At 42.1% G+C, this 25,981-nt stretch overlaps 1 protein-coding gene across 4 annotated transcripts in view; it reads right to left on the bottom strand.

Moving 5' to 3' along the window:
• Positions 1–7,986: 7,986 nt before the first annotated feature.
• The window catches only part of LOC149311665 (branched-chain-amino-acid aminotransferase, cytosolic-like), a 104,620-nt gene continuing 86,625 nt past the window's right edge, over positions 7,987–25,981 (bottom strand). For 3 of the 4 annotated variants that reach the window (XM_089527615.1, XM_089527618.1, XM_089527619.1), the window contains 3 exons: positions 25,061–25,201; positions 17,845–17,919; positions 16,054–17,224 (listed from right to left, as the gene is read on the bottom strand). In XM_089527615.1, coding sequence (XP_089383741.1) covers positions 17,183–17,224; positions 17,845–17,919; positions 25,061–25,201 — 258 coding nt within the window. In that variant the 3' untranslated portion in view covers positions 16,054–17,182. Of the gene's footprint in view, positions 8,213–16,053; positions 17,225–17,844; positions 17,920–25,060; positions 25,202–25,981 lie in introns of those variants that run through there. The other variant, XM_089527617.1, reaches the window with a different exon arrangement.

Genomic DNA, 25,981 nt, shown 5'->3' on the forward strand with positions numbered 1-25,981 from the left:
CCACTTGCTTTGTGCGGGAGCCACAGCAGCCACACCGCGCAGCTCCCGCACGGACCGAAAAAGAAGCTCCAAAATGGAGCTTCTTTAAGCGGCGCCTCTATGACGTTGCGAGGCGCCAGGGGCGGACTTGCGATGTCATAGACGCCACGACACGTGCGGACGCACAGCGTCCGATACGTAAATATGGCGGCGGCCGTGTGGAACGGCCGCCGCCATATTGTACGTACAGAATACGTACTAGGGTTAGGGGTGTGTGGAAGCACCACCCCTTCCTAACCCTAGTATGTATTCATTACGTACTAAATGGCGGTGTGTAACCCGCCAAAGACTCATCTAGAATACACAACAAACTTTGCCTGTCCTTGGCCTCACATTTCACATTGACTGGGAAAATCATGCAATACCTCATCTGAAATTTCAAAGGGGCAATTGGGCAGGCAAAGTTTCACATGGCACTAAACAGCCACAAGCCATTGTGCCCACTGTTATTGATGTTCTTTTCACCTGATCACTGTGGACAAGAAAAATTTACAAAATGAGGAAATGGAATCAAGCTGAGGGAGTTTGTGTTTTTCAGCTCAAGCATAAGAAATCAAATTTACCTACTGAAGTTGCAACAGGCAGAAAACACAAAGGTGAGCATAACATGTCCTGACTGGAAATGCTGGGGGAAAATCTTGCAAATATGGTGGGAGATATTCTTTAGAATAGGAATAGACTTATTTCAGAGAATATTGCTTAGACTTGCAGAAAGGGGCACCCAAAATGATCAAGGGACTGGAATAATTCTTCCATGAGGAAGCATTTGTTTAACCTGGAAAAAGGTGAGTAAAGGAGGGACACAATAAAGATGCATAAAATCATGCACACTCCCTCTCATAATACAAAAACATAGGGTCATTCTTGTCAAAGGGCAGTGAACCTGTTCTGCGTTTCAGGCCACTCTTATCCCCTTGTGGATTTCCCAAAAACAAAGTTTGCCTGGGCCTCTTTTTTTTTTGGGGGGGGGGGGGTCCATTTCTCGTTTGTGTCTTGTTTAGTTTAGAAGAAAAGGTTAGCTGAAACATGTTCACCTGCTCTTCCTTTAAATGTCCTTATCGTGTATCATCATGTATGTATCACTGTTGCTGTTGTTGTGTACCTTCAAGTCATTTTTTACTTATGGTGACCCTAAAGCAACCCTGTTGTAGGTTCTTCTTGGCAAGTCTCTTCAATGGTTTGCCATTGTCCTCCTCAGATGCTGAGGGACAGTGACTTGCCAAAGCCACCCAGTGGGATTTTATGCTCAAGGAATCTCCAGAGTCATAGTCTAGCATTCAAACCGTTATACCACACTGGTTCTCATTGCTCGGGGGCAAAATGGGTATTTAAAATGGTGCCCCTTCAGAGCACCATTTGGGGTAATTTAAACTGACAGCTCCCCAGTTACTCAGTAAACCCATTCTGCAGCCTTTAAATACACTCATGACTTATGGATCCTTTTACACTACACAATGATTCTTCTTTAACTGCCATAGCTACAGCATATTGAATCTTGGGAATCGCAGTTTGGTGAGGTACTAGAACTCTCTGGCTGAGAAGGCTAAACACTCTTCCCTAAACAGCAAATTACAGGATTCCATAAAATGGAACCAAAGCAGTTAATGTGGAATTATAGTGCTGTAACTGTCTAGCATGAAAGAGATGTACGTATCAGCAAGGGAGCTGTGATGTAAGAAGAGATCAAGGACCACCGCACCCCCAGATCCCCTTTGCTCCCACCCCTGTCCTTTGTGGGTGCAAACTGGGTGTTGCCATATTTCAGTTTAACATACTGCAAAGTGCTGCCGCAATTATTAATATATGAATACTGTATAATATAAATGACAAATGCATTCCACAGCGTTAATGTCATAGCAGGGCACAAAACAGGTGTCCATTAAACTGCTTGATTGGAAAAAAGGACAACACTGCATAATTACAGATATGATTTGGAAAGTGCAACCGGCAGTGTGCATTTTCGACTGCCAGAACAATACAATTATTACAGCTCTTTTTAGACGTTCAAATGGAAAGGGCTTCTTTCTGTGCCAGATGGTTTCTCTGCAACAACTCCGTTAGGAATATATAATTGTACTTCTCCAAAACCTTAAAAAAGAAGAATGAGGTACAGTTTCTTTTCCTTTACCCAACCATTTCTCTCTCAACCATCTGTTTCTTTATGATTTTTATAGGTTTCTCTCTTCGTAAAAATACCCTGTTAAGTTAAACATTTATAAAAGCAGGGACCCTTCTAAAGAGCCATATTTCTCAATCTGCATTTTCGTCTTCATTGTGATATCAAGAATGTCTGAAGTGCCTCCGTAGTACATCTGCAAACTGGATAAATTAAAAGCACCACTTCTGAAACTTTTTGGATTATTGCCTGCCCATGATTCAGAAGAGAGGGCAGTGATACATACACAGCTTTGCCAACCGAACACCTTCCAGATGTGTATTACTGCAAATACCATCATCCCCAGCCAACACTGGGGGTGCTCATACTAAGTGGGGATAATGTGGATTGTAAAGCACATAGAGTCCACCAGGCTGGGGAAGGCCAAGGAGTACTTTGTACCTCTAAGCCAGAAATGGGGAATATGTGCTCTTTCAAAGGTTCCTTGACCACAGTTCCCATTACTCCTATCTCTTTGGCTATGTTGGCTCGGACTGATAGGAGTAGTAGTCTAACAATGTGTTCTGTAATGGCTACAGTTAACTTAACTAAGGTCCTAAACACACTACAGAAATAATCCAGTTTGAGACAACTTTAGCTGCCCTGTCTCAGTGCTAGGGAATCCTGGGAATTGTAGTTTGTTGTGACCCCAGAGCTCACTGACAGAGAAGGCTAAATGTCTTACAAAACTACAGTTCCTAGGATTCCCTAGCATTGGGCCAGGGCAGTTAAAGCAGTCTTAAACTGGATTACTTCTGCAGTATGTTTTGGACCTACCCTCAGAGAGTAGTGGAGTCTTCCTCCTTGGAGGTCTTTAAACAGAGGGTATGCTTTGATTGAGAGTTCCTGGATGGCAGGGGGTTGGACTGGACGGCCCTTGTGGTCTCTTCCAACTCTATGATTTTATATGGATGTTGTGTTCCCTGCCCCCATTTGATGTAGTATATTAATAAAAATATTTTGTTTGTTTAGTGTGCATCTTGTTCAAAGAACCAGGGCAGTGATGGGATGGGTGAGGGATGGGCCCTGGCAGAGACCATGATCCAGTGAGCTTCCTTGCTTTCTTTTGCCTCCATCTCCTCCTCCATCAAGCAGAGGTGGTTGCTCCAAGCACCCTCCTCACCTTTCGCTTCCCCCCCCCCCCCATGAAAGAAAATGTTTGGGAAGAGGACTGAGTCTTGCACCCTTCTTGAGCAACTCTCGCCCCCTTTGGGGGTTCCATCCTACAGTCTGAGAACCATTAGCATAATCATGTCTGGATTTATATGTGAAAGCACTTGTGAACTCTGTGCGGTCCTGGTACCTGAAATCTGATTTCTCTCATTCTTTGTCTTCTGCATCAAGCTCCGGTTGATGAATCCTGGGGTCTTAGTAAATATAAATGAAATAGATCCTGTCCATCTGAAATTTGTTGAATCCTGGAAGCAATTCTGATTAAAATGGACCAATGGTCAGACATTGTATAAGCCAGCTACTTCCCATGATGCATCCAAATGGTACTACTGTAAGTTAATGTACTGAAGCAGCTGCCATTGATCTGGGAGGATCATTGTCGGGGGTCTTCAGCCAGTCTTGCCTGTCCTCAATTCCTGACTTGGTAGATAAGATGCTGATGGTGGCCCATTTGTTTCTTGCCTCTGTGCCACCAGTCAATAAACTATGGTTTTGACTGCCACAATGGTGCTATAACTTTTCAGATCTCTGGGAAATTTCATGCCTATAGCTGCTGTCAAGCGTTACCTTCAAAAGTTCTTTCCTACTGATTTGTTTGGATGTAAACCTGAAAAATATTGAAGAAGAAAGTGGGAAGAAAGGATAAGCAGACACACTGGGATTGATCATGATTGTTTTAAAGTCCCACCACTTGCAAGTGGCACACACACGTGAGGGGGCTGAATCACATTTGATCAACCCAATTAAACATTAAATAATTGCAGCCAATTATGTAAATATCATACAACAATATTAATTTGTTGATTTCTTCTTTGAACAGCCCCAAACGTTCCTAATGTTAGCCTATCTTACGTGTTAAACGACCAATTAGCACAACCATAACTAAGCGATGAAGAATGGATAATTGCCTAGTTATGATGTACCATCCCCTTGCTATGTTAATCCACCACAATTAAACAAATAGTGCACAGGGGAAGAAAAGATGCACAGATGTTCTTTTACAATCCATTATTAGCTTAGGGAATTGTGCAGTTTCTGCCTAAGCAGGAATAGGAGGGGAGAGGGGGACAATAGAACCTAATATCTCAAATTGTGTTAGTGTCATTTATGGAGAAACAGATTTATTACAAGAATTAGTATCTGGGAAACCCAACATGTTTCAAGCTACTCCGTACAGCTCTGCAGCAGAGGTGTCACCAGGCAAGAGTCATAGATCAGTGGCAAAGCACATACTTTTGCATATAGAAAGCTCCAAGCTTGTCTCCCAGCACCATTAGTTAAAAGGACAGCGGGTAGAAAATCTGGGGAAGGCCTTTGCTTAAGAGCATGTAGTGCTGCTACCAGTCAGAGGAGACAGCACTGTTCTTGATGGCAACAGAATGGGAAATTCAAGGAAGGGAAACTCTTTGTCCATCAGATGTTTTGGAGTACAGCTCCCATCATCGGTCATTTTGCATGGGCCTTCTGAGAGTTGAAACCCCCAACCTTTTAAAGTCCAAATGACTTCCAGAAAGCAAACTTCCTTTTGCTGGGGAGCTGCTCCCATAATTTCTGATCATTTGTCATGCCAGCTAGGGTATGTGGGAATAGTAATCCAAAAATTTAGAAGTCAGAGAAAACTGGTTAAGGCAGGTGGCTACTTTCACCATCTGTATATTGGCCACCCTTCAGATCCTTGTGCTGAGGTGTATGTGGCTTTCACAGGGAAGGATGGAGTCTCTTTGAAGGGAAAAAAATTCTCAAGCTTTGTTCACAAGATGAAGCGAGTGCACTTCATCCAACCCAAGGAGTCACTAGGAGCTACCGAAAGGCTGCTGCCACATCTTGAGATCTGACCTGTCTGGCAGCAATGTCATACTAAATTTGTAAATGCAGGAGAAGTTCATCATGACATCTCTGATAGTGTACTAGTGGAATGTTGCATGCTAGAAGGAGCACATGGTGCTCCCAGGTGCTTGTTATGACCTATAAAGCCCAGATAACTTGGGACCGGATTATTTGAAAGATCACATTCTCCTGTATGAATCTGTCTCTGTGTATTCGCTTTGAAGAGGTCCTTCTTTCCCTCTCACTATTATCTGAAGTACATTTGGAACTTGGAAGTATAATTGGAACATTGTTGATTGTTCCAAATGGGAGCTGGCAGCAGTAACGTTCATACTTTCAAACTGTCCAGATTTGGCGAGGACAGTTCCAATTAATAGCCTGTTGTCCCACTTTTTCAGCTGCTTTTAAATGTCCCATTTTCAACCCCCCCCCTTCACCTTATTTCAGTTGCTGAAAACTGAGTTCAAAGTACAGAAGTAGTTTGCACTCAATAAACAGTGTGTGTGGGTAGGTGAAACTAGAGTCTTACCGTTCCCAGTAGGCTCAAGCAAAAGCAAACTGCAAAAGCCTCTCCTACCTTGTGTGTTCTTCTTCATTAATAATTTTTGTGATCTTGACCACATTCTGATATCACTTAGCCATGTCTGTCCCAACTTTCATGCATAAAATGTTGGAGTTTATAGATTTTCATGCCTAGTTTGCAACCTCCAAGTCAGTGGCAGACCTCTGCTACTCCTCTTGTCTATATTTTATTACAGGTAGGAACCTTCTCAAAATCCTCCTTTTGCATATCTTATTCTCACTCCCCTTCCCTCATCACTCCTCCTAGACAAGGACACTTTAACCTTTTGTGTGTGGACAACACATCCATCCAATATGTCAGCATTAATCAGTAGCGTTCATACTAAGATTTATCATTGCATTGTGTGTACATGGATATTCTAATTCCCTGTAACTATGTGTATTGTTGCAATTAACTGTTTTCTCATTTGTAACTTGTAAGTGGATGGGTGTAGGTCTCTTGCACCCAAATACCCAACATTGTGCTTTTTAAACTCTCCTAAAGTTCCTTGAGAAGACAGATCTTAGGGTTGACCAAGGGCTTCCCCAGACAATGCACAAGTCCCATTATCACAGCAATCGCATTGGGGAGAAAATGGAAACATATCGTGTTCAGAGCCCCAACATTGGATGTCTTTGAAATTGTGCAATTGGAGCTGCTGCTGCTGCCATCACACTCTGTTCATGTGTCCCCTTTAACCCCTTTAACCTCCCTGCCTCATGCCCTACCTAGCATGCTTTTCAGTATTTTTTAAATTTAAATTTTTAAATTTAAATTATTTTAAGAGGGGGGATTGAGGGTTTTGGAATACATGTTTTTTAATCTTTGTAAGCCTCCCTGATTGCATCTTGTAGAGGGGCAGGATATTATTATTATTATTATTATTATTATTATTATTATTATTATTATTAATTCCTTTTAACTCACACAGTACCAGAGCTCTGCTACAGCGATGCCAATGAAAAATAAGTAAAAAGAGAGAGAGGGAGAGAGAGAGAGAAAATGGAGGGGAGGAAATCAGGCTGCTTGGGAATAATGAAGGGAAGGTGGTACAGGGAGAGAAAAGGGGAGACTGACACTACATGGCTGGCAATAATGTGACTGGTCCCACAGCAACGTTTAGCATCTGGTCACTTGTGCCATTGACAGCTCATTGATGGGTTTCCCCCATCAATGAAAAGGGATGTTCTAATCATGGTTGGGGATGCAGCAGATATGGGTCAGAGGTATTATATGGTATGTATAGCCAAATCTGCCATTTCCCAGGTGTAATTACAGTTCAAAAGCTATGTGTGGTAATCTCCCTAGAGGTCACTTTCGTGTGTCCCAACCCTCATATCAAGATGACTTATACAATAACAGAAGCTGAAATATGCATAAATACATCTTCCCAATATCAGTGGCTTCACTAAGGTTGGCATCACCCGCTGCGGCAACTCATGATATCACCAGTGGCATCACTCAGGTTAGTGTCACCCAGTGTGATGCCCCATTCCTTTCTCTCTCCCTCCCCACTGCTGCCTTATTCACCTGTTCTCCAGCTGGCCGGCTGGCCATCTACCCTCCAGTGAAACCTGGTATGGGATGCCAGTGGGGCAGCCTGGCAAGCAAAGCAGCAAAGAGGCACAGATGGAGACTGGCAGGGGTGTGCATATGTCCACTGCCCTTGTCCTCCTCCCTGCTGCCCTGGTTTTCTCAGCAAAGGGAGCCGGGGCAGCAGGGAGGCTGGCACCCGCAGCAGGTAGACAGCCAGACCATGTCACCCCCTTTGAAGTGTCACCTGGTGTGGACCATACCACTTGCATCCCCTAATGACGTCACAACCCAGTATGAGGGATGTAAATAGCACAGTCAACCCTCCGTATGCATGGATTCTTTATCCACAGATTCAAGTATCCATGGTTTGAAAATATTTTTAAAATATATACATTCCAAAAAGCAAATCTTCATTTTGCCATTTTGTTTAAGGTGGACTATTTTTTTACCCCGTTGTATGTAATGGGACTAGGGCATCAATGGATTTTGTTATCCACAGGGGCGGGGGGTCCTGAAACCAAATCCCAGCAGATACCAAGGGCCTTCTGTAATGTAATGTAAATGACTCTAATAGCAATTCTAAACACATTTATCATTGGAAACAGAGGAACTTATACTCAATAAAACACCCATGGGATTGAGTGATCAGGCACACAGTAGAAAAACAAAATGGAGAAAACAGAGCTTGAAACAATGTCCACTTTAATGCTGAGCTGTTTTTAAAATTAGATCTGATGCATAAATTATTTACATGGGTTTTTCTGCTGAGCTGACACCTTTATGTCAATACACACTTCCATTAGGAGACCCACTAGTGTCCTGCAATGGTTAGAGCATCCTTCTCCCAGCTGCTGTTCTCCAGTATGGACTTCACTGTTGTTCCCAGATCTCTTTTCTTCTAGCTCAAGTAAGCATTTGGGCTGTTGTTCAAACAATAAAAATACAGACAAACGAAGGTATAATTTTTATTTATTTTTTTCCGTAAGATTGTCACGCAATATCAAAATACTCTGCTGGTTTGAGTGTGATCCATTACCCTCTTTTACATTTAAGAAAAAGAACATTTAAAAATCAGAGCCTTTTGCAACTACAATCTGAAAAAACAAACAACCCCCTCCCAATCTCATACATGTGTATTATTATTTTTTACATAAGACAGTCCCAGGGTACAAAACACTCCTCTGCTACATTGCAAAGACACAACAGTGCACTCCAGTTAAACTCAGTAGCCACACAGCAAAGAGGTAAGTATCATATAAATGCACACAACTCTTCTGGACCTTTTCTTTCCATCCACACATTTCTAGCATTGTGGAATATGACACTGAAAATTCTTCACAGCTAGAACTCTTACATTTCCAGTGTTTGCATTCCTTTGGTAACTTTGCTTGCTCCTTTTCTTTGGATGCTTAACTGTATTTCTAAATGCTTGGTGAATATTTTAAGTTACTGCTATACTAAAAGTTTTGAGTCAATGCAGTGGGGGGAGTGAAAGAAAATGCCATGGAGGGCAATGCCCTCCTTTTGCCCCCCTCCCCAGAGCTACAACTCTGAGTGCATGCTTAGATCTAGCGGGTGCAGATGGCAGCCAAGGTGCCAGTTATATCAGAGAAAATAGAGAAATTGCTGTTTGTGTTTTCTTGTATGCTTACTATTAAAGTTATGGCTTATACCGAGCAAGGTAAGTTTCTAGTATATAACAGCTGTTTCTTTTGACTGACATATGTCTAATGTGCACTGCAGAAATAATGTAGTTTGACCATTTTAACTGCCATGGCTCAGTGCCATGGAATTCTGGGATTTGTAGTTTGCTGTGCCACCAGACCTCTCAGAGGCTAAATATTTCACAAAACAGCAAATCCCAGAATGCCACAACATAGAGCCATGCCAGCTAAAGTGGTGTCAAACTGCATTATTTCTGCAGTGCAGATTAGACCAAAGTCTGCTCCAGTGTACTTCTCTTGAAAAGACTCTATGCAAACCACAAAGTCTCCACGGGCACTTCCTGCCTCTCCCAATATAGTTCCAACACCACCTTATCATGGATCTTTAGATTTAGATGTTACTCACAAGGAGCAGTGCCCTGAGCCCAGAAATAGAAAGTAAATGATTTTTCAATTAATTACTTTGATGTAGTAATGATCTGCAACGATGGAACTTATTTCCCTGTGTCAGTCAAGGCTGTAATTCACTACTCTTTAGTGGAATGTAAGAAGGGTTTCAGTCTCACTTTACTGGGTGTGCTTTGACTCAGTCTGAGCAATGAGAGGGAAAGGAAAAAGGGTCAATGAATGGCTGCCTTGTGCTGTTTCTTTATGGGGGGAGGAGCAGAGATGTACCAGCAGAGCCAGAGAGAAGTATGGAGGTGATGTTTGGGGTGTGTGAGAGAGAAGACACTTAGAAAACATAAGGTACACTAGGGACTTTGGTTAGCTGGGACTTAAAATAGCTTAGTGTATCTCTGTGTGTGTGTTGTATGCCTTCAAGACGTTTCCAACTTGTGGCGATCCTAAGGGGTTTTCTTGGCAAGATTTGTTCAGAGGAGGTTTGCCATTGTCTCCCTCTGATGCTGAGTGTGACCTGCCCAAGGTCACTCAGTGGGCTTCATGGCTGAGTGGTGAATTGAACCCTGGTCTCCTGAATTATAGTCCCAACACTCAAACCACTACAACATGCTAGCGATCCTATTTATTTAGCTATCTATTATTCTGCCCAAGTGAGAGAGAGCAGGGAAGAGATGGTCTGCCTTGCTAGGCTGGATGCTTAAAATAGCAAGCTGCTTGAAATCATAGAAACTCTGAAAATGCAGCAACAACTGCATTTTTTAGGAAAAAGTGGAAATCTCACCTCCAATTGGATTGTGCGAGTGGGTTGTAGTTCAAGGCAACTGGGTGGGAAGAAAGTGCACTGTTTTATAAAAAAAATTGCATTTTCCTCAGAATTTCCAGAGCTCAACATCTGATTTGGCTACATTGGTAGACCAGAGAGCATCTTCCTATATTTCCTGTATTTTTCAGTGGCACAATAGTAGCATTAATAATGAATAGCTTAGCAATCTACTTTTCTGGACTACAGTATCAATAACAAGAAATGATCAGCTGGATGATCAGAGTAATAAGAAACCAACTAGATCCTAACAGATTCCAAGATTGAGCCATTTAGCTTCCACAGCTGTTCAGTCATGTCTGTTCTTGAATTTTAGTACAGATCTGTATCTGTTTCAAAAATGCTGTTGTCTTCATTGGAGACTGTAGAAAAAAATGCGGCATAACAGAAGAAGTAACAGCAGAGGCTCCTTCGTCCTCCTTCCTCTGTGTACCCTGAAATGCAGCTTTATATTCCAATCAAAGCTTTTTTGGACCACAGTTTTCAGAATCCATACTGGCTGAAAAACTCTAGGAGTCGTGGTCCAAATAACTAACATTTCTAAGTTCTGGTTCTAACTTTTTCAGTGAATTCTCAGCAAGTAACTTGCCAAGTGTCTGTTATAACAGAAGTGCACTGGATGCGGCTTTGGCTTAGTAATACCAAGAATCACCTTCTTGGTAGTTTTCTCTAGTCCAGTATTTCTTTAATCTTGATACTCCAAACTTCCCAGTATCTGTAGACAGAATGCAACCGGAAATAACTCAAGAATACACCTTGATAGAAAGCATTCTCATCTACAATGTCAGTTACTTTGCCCTATCAGATTGCAATGTATATACAACCACCATTTGACAGTATTCCTTCAGTTGTTCTCAGGGAACACAAGGTTACACAAACAACTACAGTGAGTGAACATCAGCATCAGCATCATGAAGGTCTACAGAGTGTTTTTTGTGATATATATACACTTCTGTGAATCTGCAAATTTTTGAGCACTACTTCTTACTAGTGTGGCCAAAACATTGCTTCACAGAATAAGAGCTTACCTTTATCATTCCATTCAAAAGTTCACAAATTTCTTTTTCTAACAAGATATTTAACATCAGTTAAATTTTGCACATGACAATGCTTTTATATACCAAATCCCTTGCCCCCACCCCGAGGGGAGTTTAAAAATGTAGACAGTTGTATTCATCAATATCTACAAACCAATTCTAACAGCTGTCATATATGCCAAGAGCAGGTCTTTTGCAAAGCTAACAGGTCTCAGTTCCCCTGTTCAAGACACTCCAAAATACTTTCCAATAGAGCAAGGGATACACTTTTGTTGGGAAAATTCATTTCCTTCACACCTGTGAGGTTTCTAGCCAAGCTCAGAGAAAATGGAAGCTGGGAAGGGTGACATATGAGATCATAATCCTTACACATGAAAAAGTCTCTGTGCTTTGGCCACGAGAGTCTTAGACTTTGTCTGCATGGGCCAAAAGACCCACTCCCTCTGCTTCCAGACAGTGTCCTGTTCAGACAATGCATGGCCAAACCCCTGGTTCTGGTACAGGTTGTCTACACACCTTGAAGGAGGACCCATATTGAACCTAGCCTTTTATAGCCTTTAAACTATTTAAATAAATTCACCTTTTGCTCCAAGTTCTCCGGGAAACCCTGGAATGGGGCATGGCAGTGAGGGCCAGCTATTCCCCTACATGCCCCACTGCATCCCCCTGCAGCCGCTGATGGCCACGTTGTGTCCTCTGACATCAGAGCAAGCACCCAGCCATGTGACTGAAGCTGGGTGCCTCCTTCTGCCCACAAAAAAACATGATTCATGGCAGCCTCCTGATGCTGCAACAGCATTGACAGGTAACTGGCATGACAGAAATGGGCAGCTCCGAGGCCAGCCTGGGTTATCCTGTCTGTGCAGACAAGACTCTCGTTTCACTACATACTGTTTAACTTGGCTATCTCATGAACATAGACATAGTATGTTTCTCTGTCTGCTGGGAAGCCAGTCCCAGTATACTGTCCACTGATTCCTCTTCAAGAACAATTTTAAAAATGGTAAATACTTTGAGGAGAGATAGGAGATCCTCCCCCAAAAAAATACTTTTAAGAAGAGAAAGGAGTAAACTAGGGATTTGGGTACGTCTTTTATGCTCAGTTCCAAATCATGATGTCCTGAAAGCAAAACTGGGAAGAAGGAGGTACTCATCATACTAGCCAACAAAGAACTTATCTGTTGGGATAATTTTCAGTGGGAATAAACTAGCGGTATGAACCTCTAGTATACCACCAAATAAATATATCCAGCTCTGTCACAAGTAGAGCATTTTATATATGTTCAAGAGACTACATCTGGCACTAGAACAACATTTTCACTGGTACATGCAAGGCTGTGAGTCCAAATCATAATTTCTCCCTGCAAAACAGGAGAGGAGAGGGGTATAGTAAAGAAACAAATAGTGGGAGAGCGGCTAAATTATTCCCTGTTGTCATTTGAGATGGCAGTGTTTATAGGAATCCTGACTAGATTCCTCAGAAAAGAAGCTAAGAGGAAAACAGTTGAAAGGGGAAAGTAGTGGTGGAACACCCCTTTGCTTGTCCCTACAAATACTTCCCCCTCTTGAACAGCCTGAATGTAAGAAGTTTGCATGTAATATAATCACCTGTAACTAATTCTGTATTTATTTATTTATTTATTTATTTATTTATTTATTTATTTAGGTCAAAAGGGTACAACCAAATCACATTTCAAAAGCAACATAATGAGTAGGAATTATAACTTTAAAGTTATAATGAAAGACTATTTCTTTCAAGTTTTATGTTGCTCTCTTATCATTCCAAAAGTTTTTCCCCCTCAAATGAGAAATGAAAAAGTACCAAATAAGTTAATAAAATATGTAACAAGCTTGTAACATCACTAAATTGTTGGGGAAGGTTCTTACACAATGAATTACTTCTAAAAGGCAACTTTCCAACCTCTATTTTCCTGTGTTTTTGTAATGAAATAGTTGCAAAGAAGATTCTCAGGTGCCATCTTTGCCAGCTATATTTTGATCTTAGTGAGTCAAAATCCTTAATGTGGATACACTCTCCCTGGTAAAAAAAAGGCACTCTTCAGTTATGATAGTGGCCTTGTTCATGTAATGCCTCTACCCAACTTCAAAATTGTGGTGCAGTCTACTAAATAATGTGGACATTAGTCTAATAAGCAGGAGGCTGAGAGTTCTAGACATACCACTGGCTAACAATACTTGGAATAAAAGTGAATTGGAGCACAACATACACACAAGAGGAAAGAAATAGACAGTGCTACTCCTACCTCAAAGCACAATGGTTTTGACTTAGCATGAATATAAGAGAACACGGTTTAGCATCATCCACTTCAGGTGGGCTTCAATATAGTGATATATAGGTTTATGAAATAGAAATTGGTCCTGGAGTCTATTGATCACCAACCTAAAGCATAGCTGTATAATCCAATCCCAACTAAAGTAAACTCACTGAATCAATTGCCAAATGATGCACATCAAGACATATTGTATATAAATTTCATTGCTTCAGTGAGTTTACTCTAGTTACGGTCAGCAACTAGAATAAATTTAGGTCAACATACTGTGTTTTCCATGTGAGCAACCCTTTGGCTCTTTGGGTTTCCACTTGTGCAAATGAAAGTTAGTGTGTGAACTGGGGTTATCACTTGGCAAGTTTTTTTGCAAGTGAGATGCCAATGGAGGTGGAGTGGGATGGAGTCTCATTACAATCATAGGAATAGCTGTCATTTGTATCTAGGGTTCATAGCTACTGGTTGAACAATATCACCTAATGGGCATATTTATAAGGTGAATAAAACAGTCCTAGAAGTATTTGGTATTTGGTACTGGGAGCATTATTTTTCAGGATGCAGATAGGGAGTTGACTCAGTCTCTGTGGACATCAGAAAGCTCTTGAACAGGGCCAGCTCAAGATATTTTGCAGCCTGAGGCACACCACACTCACCAAAGTCAAGATGTGTAGTACCTAAATCTAGCCAAGTTATTTGGGTGTATGAGGCAGAACATTACATAAGCACCCTTTCCATTCCTGGCAGTAAAAACACTGCCAGGTCAGTGCAACTAGCATTTTATATCTCTGTTGTGCATTATTTAAAGCAACGATAACAAAACATCAACAAGCAGTTAAATAGTTAAAATCTCTTGCCTGAGATGACTGAAGTCTTACTCTGCCTAAATCAGGGATAGACAACTACTCTTTGGGCCAGTTTTCCTTCCTGCATCCTCCCAGCAGGCAACACCAGCATCCAAAATGCTACAACATCACTTCTGGCTGCCATTTTGACTGGGGAGGCTGGGGTTAGTGGAAGTAGGATCAGCCCCCCAAACTGTAAGAAATGGGGAGTCCAGGGAATTTGCAGGTCCCAAATGCCCATGTGGCTCATATGCAACCCTTGAGCCACTCCTGGTCTAAATGGTACAGCTGGCGCTCCTCTTGTACATGTAAAACTAGTGTGTCAGCAAGAAGACTGTGCTATTGTACCACTCCCTGAGATGCTTGATGTTCTTGTTCATGTGACTGTTTACATGCTTTCTTTTCCACCACCGACAGGAATACAGTTTGCGAACTCAGGAAAGACTGAGAAATACTGAAAATATTTCTATATATCAAATCACCAGGTAGAGGTAGGCTCTGTTAAAAAAGTAGCAGAGTTAAAGTTTCCCAATATTTCACCCTACCTGCTTATATGAGGAGGAAAAAATGTTAGTTTGAAAAGTACTGCCTTAGTGCAACAGCAAAACAGAGAACCCATTCTCTGCATTCTTTAATTGGTTTCCTTACCAGCATAATTCAAGGGCTGCCCCCATGAAGCTAAAATAATGTTTATTTAATAAATATCTCGCCGCTGGAAATGTGAGAGCACTGAACAACGTAGTAAGTAACCTCTTTGGCAAGAGATGTCTTAAAGCTAGCTCAGAAAAAGATGTGTTATGAGATGATAATTTCATTTAGTAGATGATAAAATTCATGTGGGTTGAAAGGGAACAAACAACCAAAGCTATTAATTGCAGAGCCATGGAGACTTCAGGGAAAAAGTGAGAGGCAATAAGAAAGAAGAAAAGAGAGTGCAAGAAAAGGGAGTAAATAAAATCCCATCCAAGTTTTTATGTTTAATACATTACTAAAAGGCCTATTAAATGTTTAACCTGTGCACTACGTGGAATAGATAAGGGTGGACAGAAGATAGATCAAGATCTACAATAGATTGCTGGATCCTTTTTACACAGATGGACAAATTTGTCTGGCTCTTAATACTTATCAATGCCAACAAGAAAATGATAACAATAATGGCAGCAATGAATCTCTCGTGTAAATACAAGTTTGTACTAGCATACATACGAGATATATATGTAGATTGCAAGGCTCATGGAATAAAGAAAGCAATTGACATCGACTAAATGAACTACCATTTTGCTGCCCATAGTCACTATTTTGCAATTGGCTCTGGTTAGTGGGCACTGGGGGTCTAGTTAAAAACAATAATAAAATAGATGCTGCAAGCATCTCTCCACTTCTGGTTTAGATGCTTTCCAACATCTCAAAATGCTTCAGATTGTACTTGATCAGTTCTTCCACTAGATTAAGGCTCTATTCAAGTGACCAACTTTGCTCTTCTAAATTGTTTGATTTTTGTAGTGTTATGGATAGCAAACAGAATTAGACTGTGATGTACAAGGGACGATGAGTCCAGAGCTCAGAAAAGTTCCTTTTTTAGACTATAACTGCCAGAATCTCCTGGCCTACATGGCCAAAAAACCAACCCCCCCCCCCAAAAAAAAAAAAACCCCAACAATCCAACTTTCCAAACTTTATATGAGACTACAACCAATACCTCTTTGGGGGGGGGGGGAGACTATGCAGTATAGAAGTTATCAAGATTTGGATCACTTAAAGTTCAAAAGGTTCCATCAATACCTCATAGTATGGGGATAGCAGAAGTAATTTAGCAATGAGAAATAAACTGTGATCTGAATTTACTCATGGCATACCATCCCCAGGTACCATGAGGAAAACCCAGCTCAATGCTTATTGTTTAAAAAGATACACAGTTATGAGGTTTGTTGGAAGGCATATGTTGGAAATGTTAAAAAGGAAATTCCTTCAGAGCGTTAGGAACCTAAGAGAAATGTCCCATCCATCCAAAAGATAAAGAGATGGCACAAAAAAATAATCCTAAAATAAATAACTTTTTTTTTAACCTTCCACCCTTAGAAACAAAGAGAAGGCCCAATCCAAGCTACTACTGAAGCCGGGCCAGTTATGCCAGTATACACATACACAGAGGTCTAGGAGCAAAAGGAAGCCAGCCAAGGAGGAGGGTGAAGTTGGCTGGCTGGACAGCAGCACAAGGGAGTTTCCCCAGAACAGCACTTTGACTATCTGGACTGGGAGTAGAGCTGCACTTGCAGCATCTCATGTGTAGTCTGGGAAAACTGTTGTTAGTAGGTACTGGATACTTACTTACAAACTGGCAGAAAAAGTAGTTGTGCTAGCAATAGTAGGGATTATACTTGTATACTAGAGGATTCTGGCTTCAGAGAGTGCAAAGGCTTCTCTGAGACATTTGGCAACTGAACTGTATGTAACAGTTTGATCTACAGTTAAAAGTTAAGAGTATTTCATTTGCACTGAAGAGCAGTTGAATAACTTTTCAAGACACCTGTCAATTGTACCAAAGACACAAGGGGCACCAAGGAATCCACTAGAAAAGTGTCTATTGCTTACATCTAGCACCTATACCAGAAGACAGGTTTCTATTCTAAAGCAATATCACAGTAGAAAATCAAAATGATTGTGTTCACACTCCCTGGCATGTGGAAATGATCACCCCCATCCCAGCCTAGGAACAAAGTGATAAAACACAGAACTACTCTATGCAGAGCTACAGTAAAACTGGTCATCATTCAGGTGGAACTTCAGCCTGCCTGGTTGTATTGCCAGAAGGTCTGAATCTTCACTGCCATTTATGCTCATGATACCACAACTGTCCACTCACTGTCTTCTCTTCCATACTGAAAAAGAAGCAAAAGGTATTAGGGAAGTCAGTGTGTTATAGCGGTTAAAATGCCAAACAAAGTTCAGATTCTGGATTTGATTCTCCCTCAGTCATGAAGTTCAATGCAGGTGCATTTCTAGGGATGGGGTGGGAGGTGCAGATCTCAACAGATGACATCTGGCGGGGGGGGTCTGACTTCTGGTGTGGAGTGTACTGCCATGCCTCAGTTGGTAGACTGGGACTCCTGGATATTGAAGGTTCTGGGAATGACCTGACCCACCAACCCAGAGGCAGCAAGGAGGCCAGCTGGAACGTGTCAGCATGCCACAGCGAACTCCTGGAGGCCACTTCTGTCACTGAATGGTGCCAGGAGCCCTTCAGGCTGATAGACTGGAACATCCAGGGACAAAGACAGTCCCTGGGTGCTCTGATCCACCAGCCATTGGCAGGAAGTAGACTGGAGCCCTTCTCTTCTGGCATTCAATCACCATGGTCCCACAGTGATCAGGGCAGGAGCAGACTCTGGCCACTCCTTCTGCCCCATTTGCATGATCCCTAGGTCACTGGAAATGAAAAGAGCAGCTTCAGTCATCTTTCTCTTGCATAATTATCATTGGAAAGAAATTAGACCCTTACTTGGATATCACTCAGCTGGTTCAAGAAGCGGGTAGCTATCTGAGGTCCATTCTCCATGGTTGGAATGTGCAAATTCTAGGAAAATTAAAAAAAAAAAGAACAACAATACATGAGAAATTACTGGTTGTGGCGGAATATGAAAAATAAGGGGGTGGGAAGAGTAGTTATTTTCTCTCTTGCTCCTTTTGGGACATGGCTTCCATCACATTTATTCTTCTTTGTGATATAATAATTTTCTTATTTATAAAAAATGTTTAAGGTCTGTTAACAATTGCAAGAAATTTCCAGTTCACTGATAGAACACCAATTGTAAAAGTAGCTGGCAAGCAAATCTGATAAACACTCACTGTTTAAATCTATTAACAAACATAATATGATGATATGGTGTTTTCATTTGATTTTGGTATGTTTTTGTATATTTGTGCAATAAAATAAATAAATAAATAAATAAATAAATAAATAAATAAATAAATAAATAACCAAACAAGTATAATGAAACAAATTCCCCAAAATACAACAAATTAATCACATGTGATGTACTCTGTAAATCAAAACGGCGGCACCCTGCCTACATGGGTGCCGCCATTTTGACGTGACGGATGCACCATGTCCAAACGCCGTGGCGCGGGCGTCACATCATGGTATCGCTGTAGGGCGCTTGTGGTACCCTTTAAGCAGCACCGAAAGGAGTTCCGTTTCGGAGCTCCTTCCACTGCGCATATTGCTGGCCCGGCCCTTAAACGGCCGCACCAGCGATACAGAGAGAAAGGGGCCAAGTGGCCCCTTTCTCCCTTTCCCCGCCACTGTCGGGGTGTCTTTGGGGCATGAAGCCCCAAGGACACCCCTTTCCAGGCCGTGGGGAAGCGGCAGATCGGGGCCTCTGGGGCTGCCGCTGTGGCAGCTCAGGCCCCGATCTGTTGGGGAAACGGGCGGGTGCAGGCCACCCCAAAGGGGCGGTCTGTATCCCGCCTTTGAAACCTCTCCATGATAACAGTCCTGCTGTGTAAAAGTTGAAGACATAACTTGGTTGATTCCCTCTGCTCTATTTTTGCTGGCAGGCGAAGATCTTCCTATTTAATAAACAGGTCTTCAGACTTTTAATACTAAAGTCAGGATTGTCCATGCCATTGTATTTCCAGTCCCTACTTATGGCTGTGAAGGCTGGACAGCAAAGAAAATCAATAAGAGATTCAACTCATTTGAAATATGGTGCTGGAGGAGAGTTCTGCAGACTATCAAAAGGATAAACAAATGGGTTCAACAGCAAATCAAACTGGAACTCTTCCTATAAGCCAGTGCTTCTCAATTATTTTCTGTCATGCCCCCCTAGGAAGAAGAAAACATTTCGCGCCCCCCACACGACTGTAAATAGTATCATTTGTCTATAAAATTGTTATAAGTACACCTCTGCATAACAGAGCCTTGCGCCCCCCCTTTACGGACCCTTGCGCCCCCCCTGGGGGGCCCGCCCCACTATTTGAGAAGTACTGCTATAAGCCAAGATGACTAAACTGAGAGTGTGCTTGTTGCTGAAGGGGCGGAGCTTCTGTTAGTCCCATCTGTGAGTCACAAGGGGGCGGAGCTAGCAGACTAGCTTTATATAACACCTTCCAGAGCCTTCCAGAACAGTCCAGCCGGAGAGAGGAGAAGGAGAGGCGCACGAATTTTAATTTTCTTTAACTCAACAACTCTACTCAAGTGGCATCGGGTTAGAATCAGATATTGAAACAGAACCTTGCCTTTAAGTATAAGATAGCAGCCAGGACATTCCTTTAAAGTTGTATTCCCAGTAGACTGAACTCGCTTCCACAGACTGGTGAAAAAAGCCAAGTCATCAGGGGCCTTAACGTTGGTTTTTACCAGAGAATTTTTTTTAAAGAGGAACCCCACAGTCCTGTTATAGTCATTACTAAAGACCTTGCAGTATGGACGGCGAGGGATCTGCTGCAGTCACCTGCAACTCTTGTGGGATGTTTCTCTTCTTGCCTACAGAAGTGGAGAACTTCACCTGCACCAAGTGCAAGTTGGTAGCACTCTTGGAGGAGAAAGTGCAGCAGCTGGAGTCCAGAGTAGCTACACTTCAGCACATTAGGGAACAAGAGGATTTCTTGGACACAACAGAACTAACGATCTTGGATGAGTACCATGCAGAGGAAGATGCTAAGGTGGAAGAGGTCACTTCACATACACAGGAGGAAGATAGCTGGAGGAATGTCACAAAGAGAAGTAGGCCAAGAAGGGATTCTTCAGGGAGCTTGCAGCTAGAGAATCGATTCGAATCTCTTTCCCTTATCAAGGAGGATGAAGAAGAGCAGCATGGACAGACTTCAGGGACAGAGCAGGGGAGCCTGAGAGTTCCACCCGAGGGAACAGTCACTGCTAAGCCTCAGAGGAGGCGTGTGGTCGTAGTGGGGGACTCCTTGCTGAGGGGTACAGAAGCAGTGATTTGTAGGCCTGACAAGATGTCTCGAGAGGTGTGTTGTCTTCCAGGTGCAAAGATCCGTGATGTGACAGAGAGGCTGACAAGACTGGTCAAGCCTACTGACCAATACCCCTTCCTTTTGGTCCACGTGGGAACCAACGATACTGCAAGACACAGCCTTCAGAACATCAAAAGGGATTATGAGGTGCTTGGTAGGAAGCTGAAAGGAATGGATGCACAGGTTGTCATCTCGTCTCTTCTGCCAGTTGAAGGGCACGGTCCAGGAAGGGAGAGGAAAATAGCGGATGTGAACAACTGGCTCCGCAGATGGTGCCGCCGAGAAGGATTTAGATTCTTCGATCATGGGCTGCGGTTCCATGATGAGGGACTTCTTGCAACAGATGGGTTGCATCTCACGCCAGTTGGAAGAAATGTTTTTGCCAACAGTCTCAAGAACTTGATCAGGAGGGCTTTAAACTGAGTTCCGTGGGGAAGGGAGACAATATTAAGGAAGGTGAAAGAGATGGTGAAAATAGTCAAACTGACATAGAGGAAACAAGAAAAAAAGTGCAAGGACCCAACAGTTGGAGGCAAAAAAAACTTGCACAAGCAGCAAGTAAATGGGACCCGTGATCTGCGATGTCTCTACACTAATGCACAGAGCATGAGAAATAAGCAAGATGAACTCGAACTCCTAGTACAACAAAGCAAATATGATATAATAGGCATCACTGAAACCTGGTGGGATGAGTCTTATAATTGGAATGTGGAAATAGAGGGGTATAACCTTTTTAAGAGAAATAGGCCAAACAGGAAAGGAGGAGGAATAGCACTATATGTCAGAGATATTTACACCAGTGAAGAGATCCAGGACATCAATACTGGCAGCCAGGTGGAGAGCATCTGGATAAAAATTAAAGGGGAGGGAAAGAACAAGGATGTTATGGTGGGAGTCTACTACAGACCCCCAAGTCAGACAGAGGAATTGGATGATACCTTTCTAGAACAGATGACCACACACTCAGAAAGGAGAGATGTAGTAGTGATGGGCGACTTCAACTATCCTGATATTTGCTGGAAGTCAAACTCAGCAAAATCCTCAAGGTCTAGCAAATTCCTCACTTGCTTCAAAGACAATTTCATTGTCCAAAAGGTGGAAGAGGCAACAAGAGGGTCAGCTATTTTAGATCTGATCCTAACCAACAAGGATGACTTGGTTAATGGGGTGCAAGTGGTGGGATCATTAGGTGGAAGTGACCATGTTCTCCTGGAGTTTGTTATACAGTGGAAAGGAGAAGCCAGGCATAGTCAAACACACATTCTAGACTTTAGGAGAGCGAATTTCAGTAAGCTTAGAGAAGTATTGAAGGTGATCCTGTGGTCAGAAGTACTAAAAGATAAAGGAGTTCAGGACGGATGGGAATTTCTCAAAAGGGAGATACTGAAGGCACAATTTCAAACAGTTCCAGTGAGAAAGAAAAATGGGAGGTGTCTCAAGAAACCAGGATGGATGACTAAGGAACTTTCAACGGAGCTAAGTTTGAAACGGAACATGTATAAGAAATGGAAAAAGGGGGAAATCACGAAAAAGGAATTCAAAGAAATAGCAGGCATGTGCAGGGGTAAAGTCAGAAAAGCTAAAGCACAGAATGAACTCAGGCTTGCTAGAGAGGTTAAAGACAACAAAAAGGGGTTCTTTGGATATGTCCGCAGCAAAAGTAAGAAGAAGGAAATGGTAGGGCCACTGCGTCGAGAGGATGGCAAAATGTTAACAGGGGACAGAGAAAAGGCAGAATTACTCAACACCTTCTTTGCCTCAGTCTTCTCAAAAAAGGAAAAGGGTGCTCAACCTGAGGATAATGGAGCAGAGGACAGAATAGGGGAATTTCAGCACAGAATAAGTAAAGAGATAGTAGAGGAACACCTTGTTAATCTAAATGAGTTTAAGTCTCCAGGACCAGATGAACTCCATCCAAGGATATTAAAAGAACTGGCAAATGTAATATCAGAGCCATTGGCAATAATCTTTGAAAACTCCTGGAAAACGGGAGAAGTCCCAGCAGACTGGAGGAGGGCAAACGTTGTCCCCATCTTCAAAAAGGGAAAAAAAGAGGATCCCAACAATTATTGTCCAGTTAGTCTGACATCAATCCCAGGAAAGATTCTAGAGCAGATAATTAAACAAAGAGTCTGTGAACATCTAGATGGCAATTCCATAATCACAAAAACTCAACATGGGATTCAGAGAAACAGGTCATGCCAGACAAATCTAATCTCTTTCTTTGATAAAATTACCAGCTTGTTAGATGAAGGGAATGCTGTGGATATAGTATATCTTGATTTCAGTAAGGCCTTTGACAAGGTTTCCCATGACATTCTTGCATACAAGCTTGTAAAATGTGGGCTAGACAAGGCAACTGTTAAATGGATCTGTAATTGGTTGACTGGCCGAACCCAAAGGGTGCTCAACAATGGCTCCTTTTCATCCTGGAGAGAAGTGACCAGTGGGGTCCCACAAGGCGCTGTCCTGGGCCCAGTGTTATTCAACATCTTTATCAATGACCTGGATGACAGAATTGGGAGCATACTTATCAAATTTGCAGATGACACCAAAATAGCTAATACTCCAGAGCACAGGACCAAGATGCAAAATGACCTGAATAGACTAGAAAGCTGGGCCACAGCTAACAAAATGAAATTCAACACGGAGAAATGTAAGGTATTGCACTTAGGGCGGAAAAATAAAATGCACAGATATAGGATGGGTGACACCTGGCTGAATGAAACTACGTGTGAAAGGGATCTAGGAGTCCAAGTAGATCACAAGTTGAACATGAGTCAACAGTGTGATGCAGCAGCTAAAAAGGCCAATGCAATTTTAGGCTGCATCAATAAAAGTATAGTGTCTAGATCAAGAGAAGTAATAGTGCCACTGTATTCTGCTTTGGTCAGGCCCCACCTAGAATATTGTGTCCAGTTCTGGGCGCCACAATTCAGAAAGGACATTGAGAAACTGGAGCGTGTCCAAAGGAGGGCGACAAAAATGGTGAAGGGTCTGGAAACCATGTCCTATGAGGAACGACTTAGGGAGCTGGGGATGTTTAGCCTGGAGAAAAGAAGGTTAAGAGGTGATAGGATAGCGCTATTTAAATATTTGAAGGGATGTCATATTGAGGAGGGAACAAGCTTGTTTTCTGCTGCTCCAGAGAAGAGGACCCGGAACAATGGATGCAAGCTACAGGAAAAGAGATTCCACCTCAACATTAGGAGGAACTTCCTGACAGTAAGGGCTGTTCGACAGTGGAATGCACTCCCTCGGAGGGTGAGAGTCTCCTTCCTTGGAGGTCTTTAAACAGAGGCTGGATGGCCATTTGTCGGGGATGCTTTGATTTGGATTTCCTGCATGGCAGGGGGTTGGACTGGATGGCCCTTGCGGTCTCTTCCAACTCTATGATTCTATGATTCTATGAGAGTCTTACTGCACTACAAACAAATCCAGCAGGCCAGCAGAGGGAAGCATGTTTCTGTTTTTCAGTTTCTTCAAATATTGTATTTTACTGGTCATAGATACTGGTCAAAGCACTTTTGTTCACTTTCAATCATAAAAGCATGGAAGAGCATTGTAAATGTATTCCTTTGGCCTAGCTGGAAAAAATTGTTTGGCAAAAGGGATGTTTTACAAGCCTCCCTCATGCTTTTACAACCAAAAGAGAATTAAAGTGCTTTGATGTCATGCGGACGTAGCAAGAGAAAGACACTTCTCTACACTTGCATTCCGGGTTTGTTTGTAATGCTGTAAGGCACTGAGGCTATTGTACCTTTGGCATATCATGGGAAGACATGACATACTACAAAAGATAATAATGCTTGATAAGGTAGAAAGCAGTAGGAAAAGATGAATATTATTATTATTATTATTATTATTATTATTACTATTATTTTCTTATATCTCGCCTTTCTCCCAAAATAGGGATTTAAAGACTGCATTACAGGTAGATAGACTCAATCAAGGAAGCCACAGCCCAAAATTTGCAAGATCTGAGCAAGGCTATTGATGATAGAGTAACTTGGGCGGGGTACAGACCACCCAAAAAGGGCGGTCTGCCCGTGCCTTGTTTTGTTGTGCAAGGAAGCTGCAGCAGACAAACCACGCGGCTTCCTCGTGCAGTATAAAAATCCAGAAATAGCAGGTTCTTTTTGGAACGTGATTGTGATGCCACAGTGCACCAATGGCGCACTCATGATGTCACAATGGCATCGCAACATGCAGACGCTACGCGTCTGTTGCGTCAAAATGACAGCGCCCATCTGTACAGGGCACTGCCATTTTGATGCCCTCGTCACGTGTGAGGGGCGAGAGGCATCTGGAAGCGTCGCCCCTCGCACGTAATGATGGTGCCCCATTTCGCTCATCTGTAGAGCGCCTTGGACGTCTCTCATTCATGAGGTTACCATAAGCTGGTTTACTTGATTGCAATTAATAGCAGCAAAACAGTAGCAACTTTCAGCCTTTAACAAGTTGGGATAGAAGTAAATGCAATAGGTATGCTATTTTTTAATATGTAATATTGTATATGTTTTATGTGCTTTTGTTTTAAATTAATGTCTTAAAAGTAATGTTTTAATTGGTTTGATGGTTTAATATGTTTTTAACAAACATATATACCACATATTATTTTAATCTATTTTGTTTTCATTTAACTTACACTGTAAGACACTTTGAGTCCCTTTTGGGGAGAAAGGCAGGACATATATCATATAAATAAACAAATGAACAGTAATTCATGTTCTCACCTCGCCTAGGTACAATATTGTGGAAATGGGACACACAACACAAGCTGTTCCAGCCCCAAACATCTCCTTCACTCTGTTGTCTTTCAAAGCAGCTTTCAGATCACTCATGGTAATGTATCGCTCTGACACTTTAAATTCTTCCTGCAAAAGTTAGACAGGCACAGAATTAAACACTATGATCTATTTCCTCCGTTTAAAGAACAAGTAACTTACTTGCCTTATACAGGCAGGTGACAGTTACAGAGTAAGCTTATTTAGTTGTTTTTGTGGTTTTTTGGGGCTATGTGGCCATGTTCTGGAAGAATTTATTCCTGACGTTTTGCCTGCATCTGTGGCTGGCATCTTCAGAGAATGGTGGCCTGGGAATGGTTAAATAGACACAAATCCCCCTTGCCCTGAGGCCTTGCCATTCAATAAAAGAGCAACATACAGAGTAACATGTAAATCACTTCCTCCCAGTCAAGGGCCACACAGTATATATCCCCCACTTACTTCCATGCCAGCGTTCTCTGAAGATGCCAGCCACAGATGTAGGTGAAATGTCAGGAATAAATTATTCCAGAGCACAGCTACATAACCTGAAAAATCCACAAAAAACTATGGATGCCACCTGTGAAAAGCCTTTGACTTCACAATAAGCTTTTAATTTATTTTTAAAGTTTTCATCTCACTTTTCTAATAAGTGGTGTTCAACGTATCTGTAACCAGTAAAATACAAAGTAAAATGGGTAGGCCATTATCTCTTGATCTAGTCTGTCTCACAAGTTTGTTGAGAGAATAAAATGGGGAAGAAGAAAGAACCCTATATGTCCCCTTGAGCTACTCTGAGAAAAGTTTGTTATAAACAAACTGAACAAATAAGAATGATAACACTTAATAAAACATTAGCAGGTTGACGTATGTTCTGGTCTTCAGGCATAG

The sequence above is a fragment of the Sceloporus occidentalis genome, unplaced genomic scaffold (genome assembly GCF_023333645.1).
Source record: "Sceloporus occidentalis isolate IW3139 unplaced genomic scaffold, rSceOcc1.0.p SCAF_5, whole genome shotgun sequence".
NCBI lineage: Eukaryota > Metazoa > Chordata > Lepidosauria > Squamata > Phrynosomatidae > Sceloporus > Sceloporus occidentalis.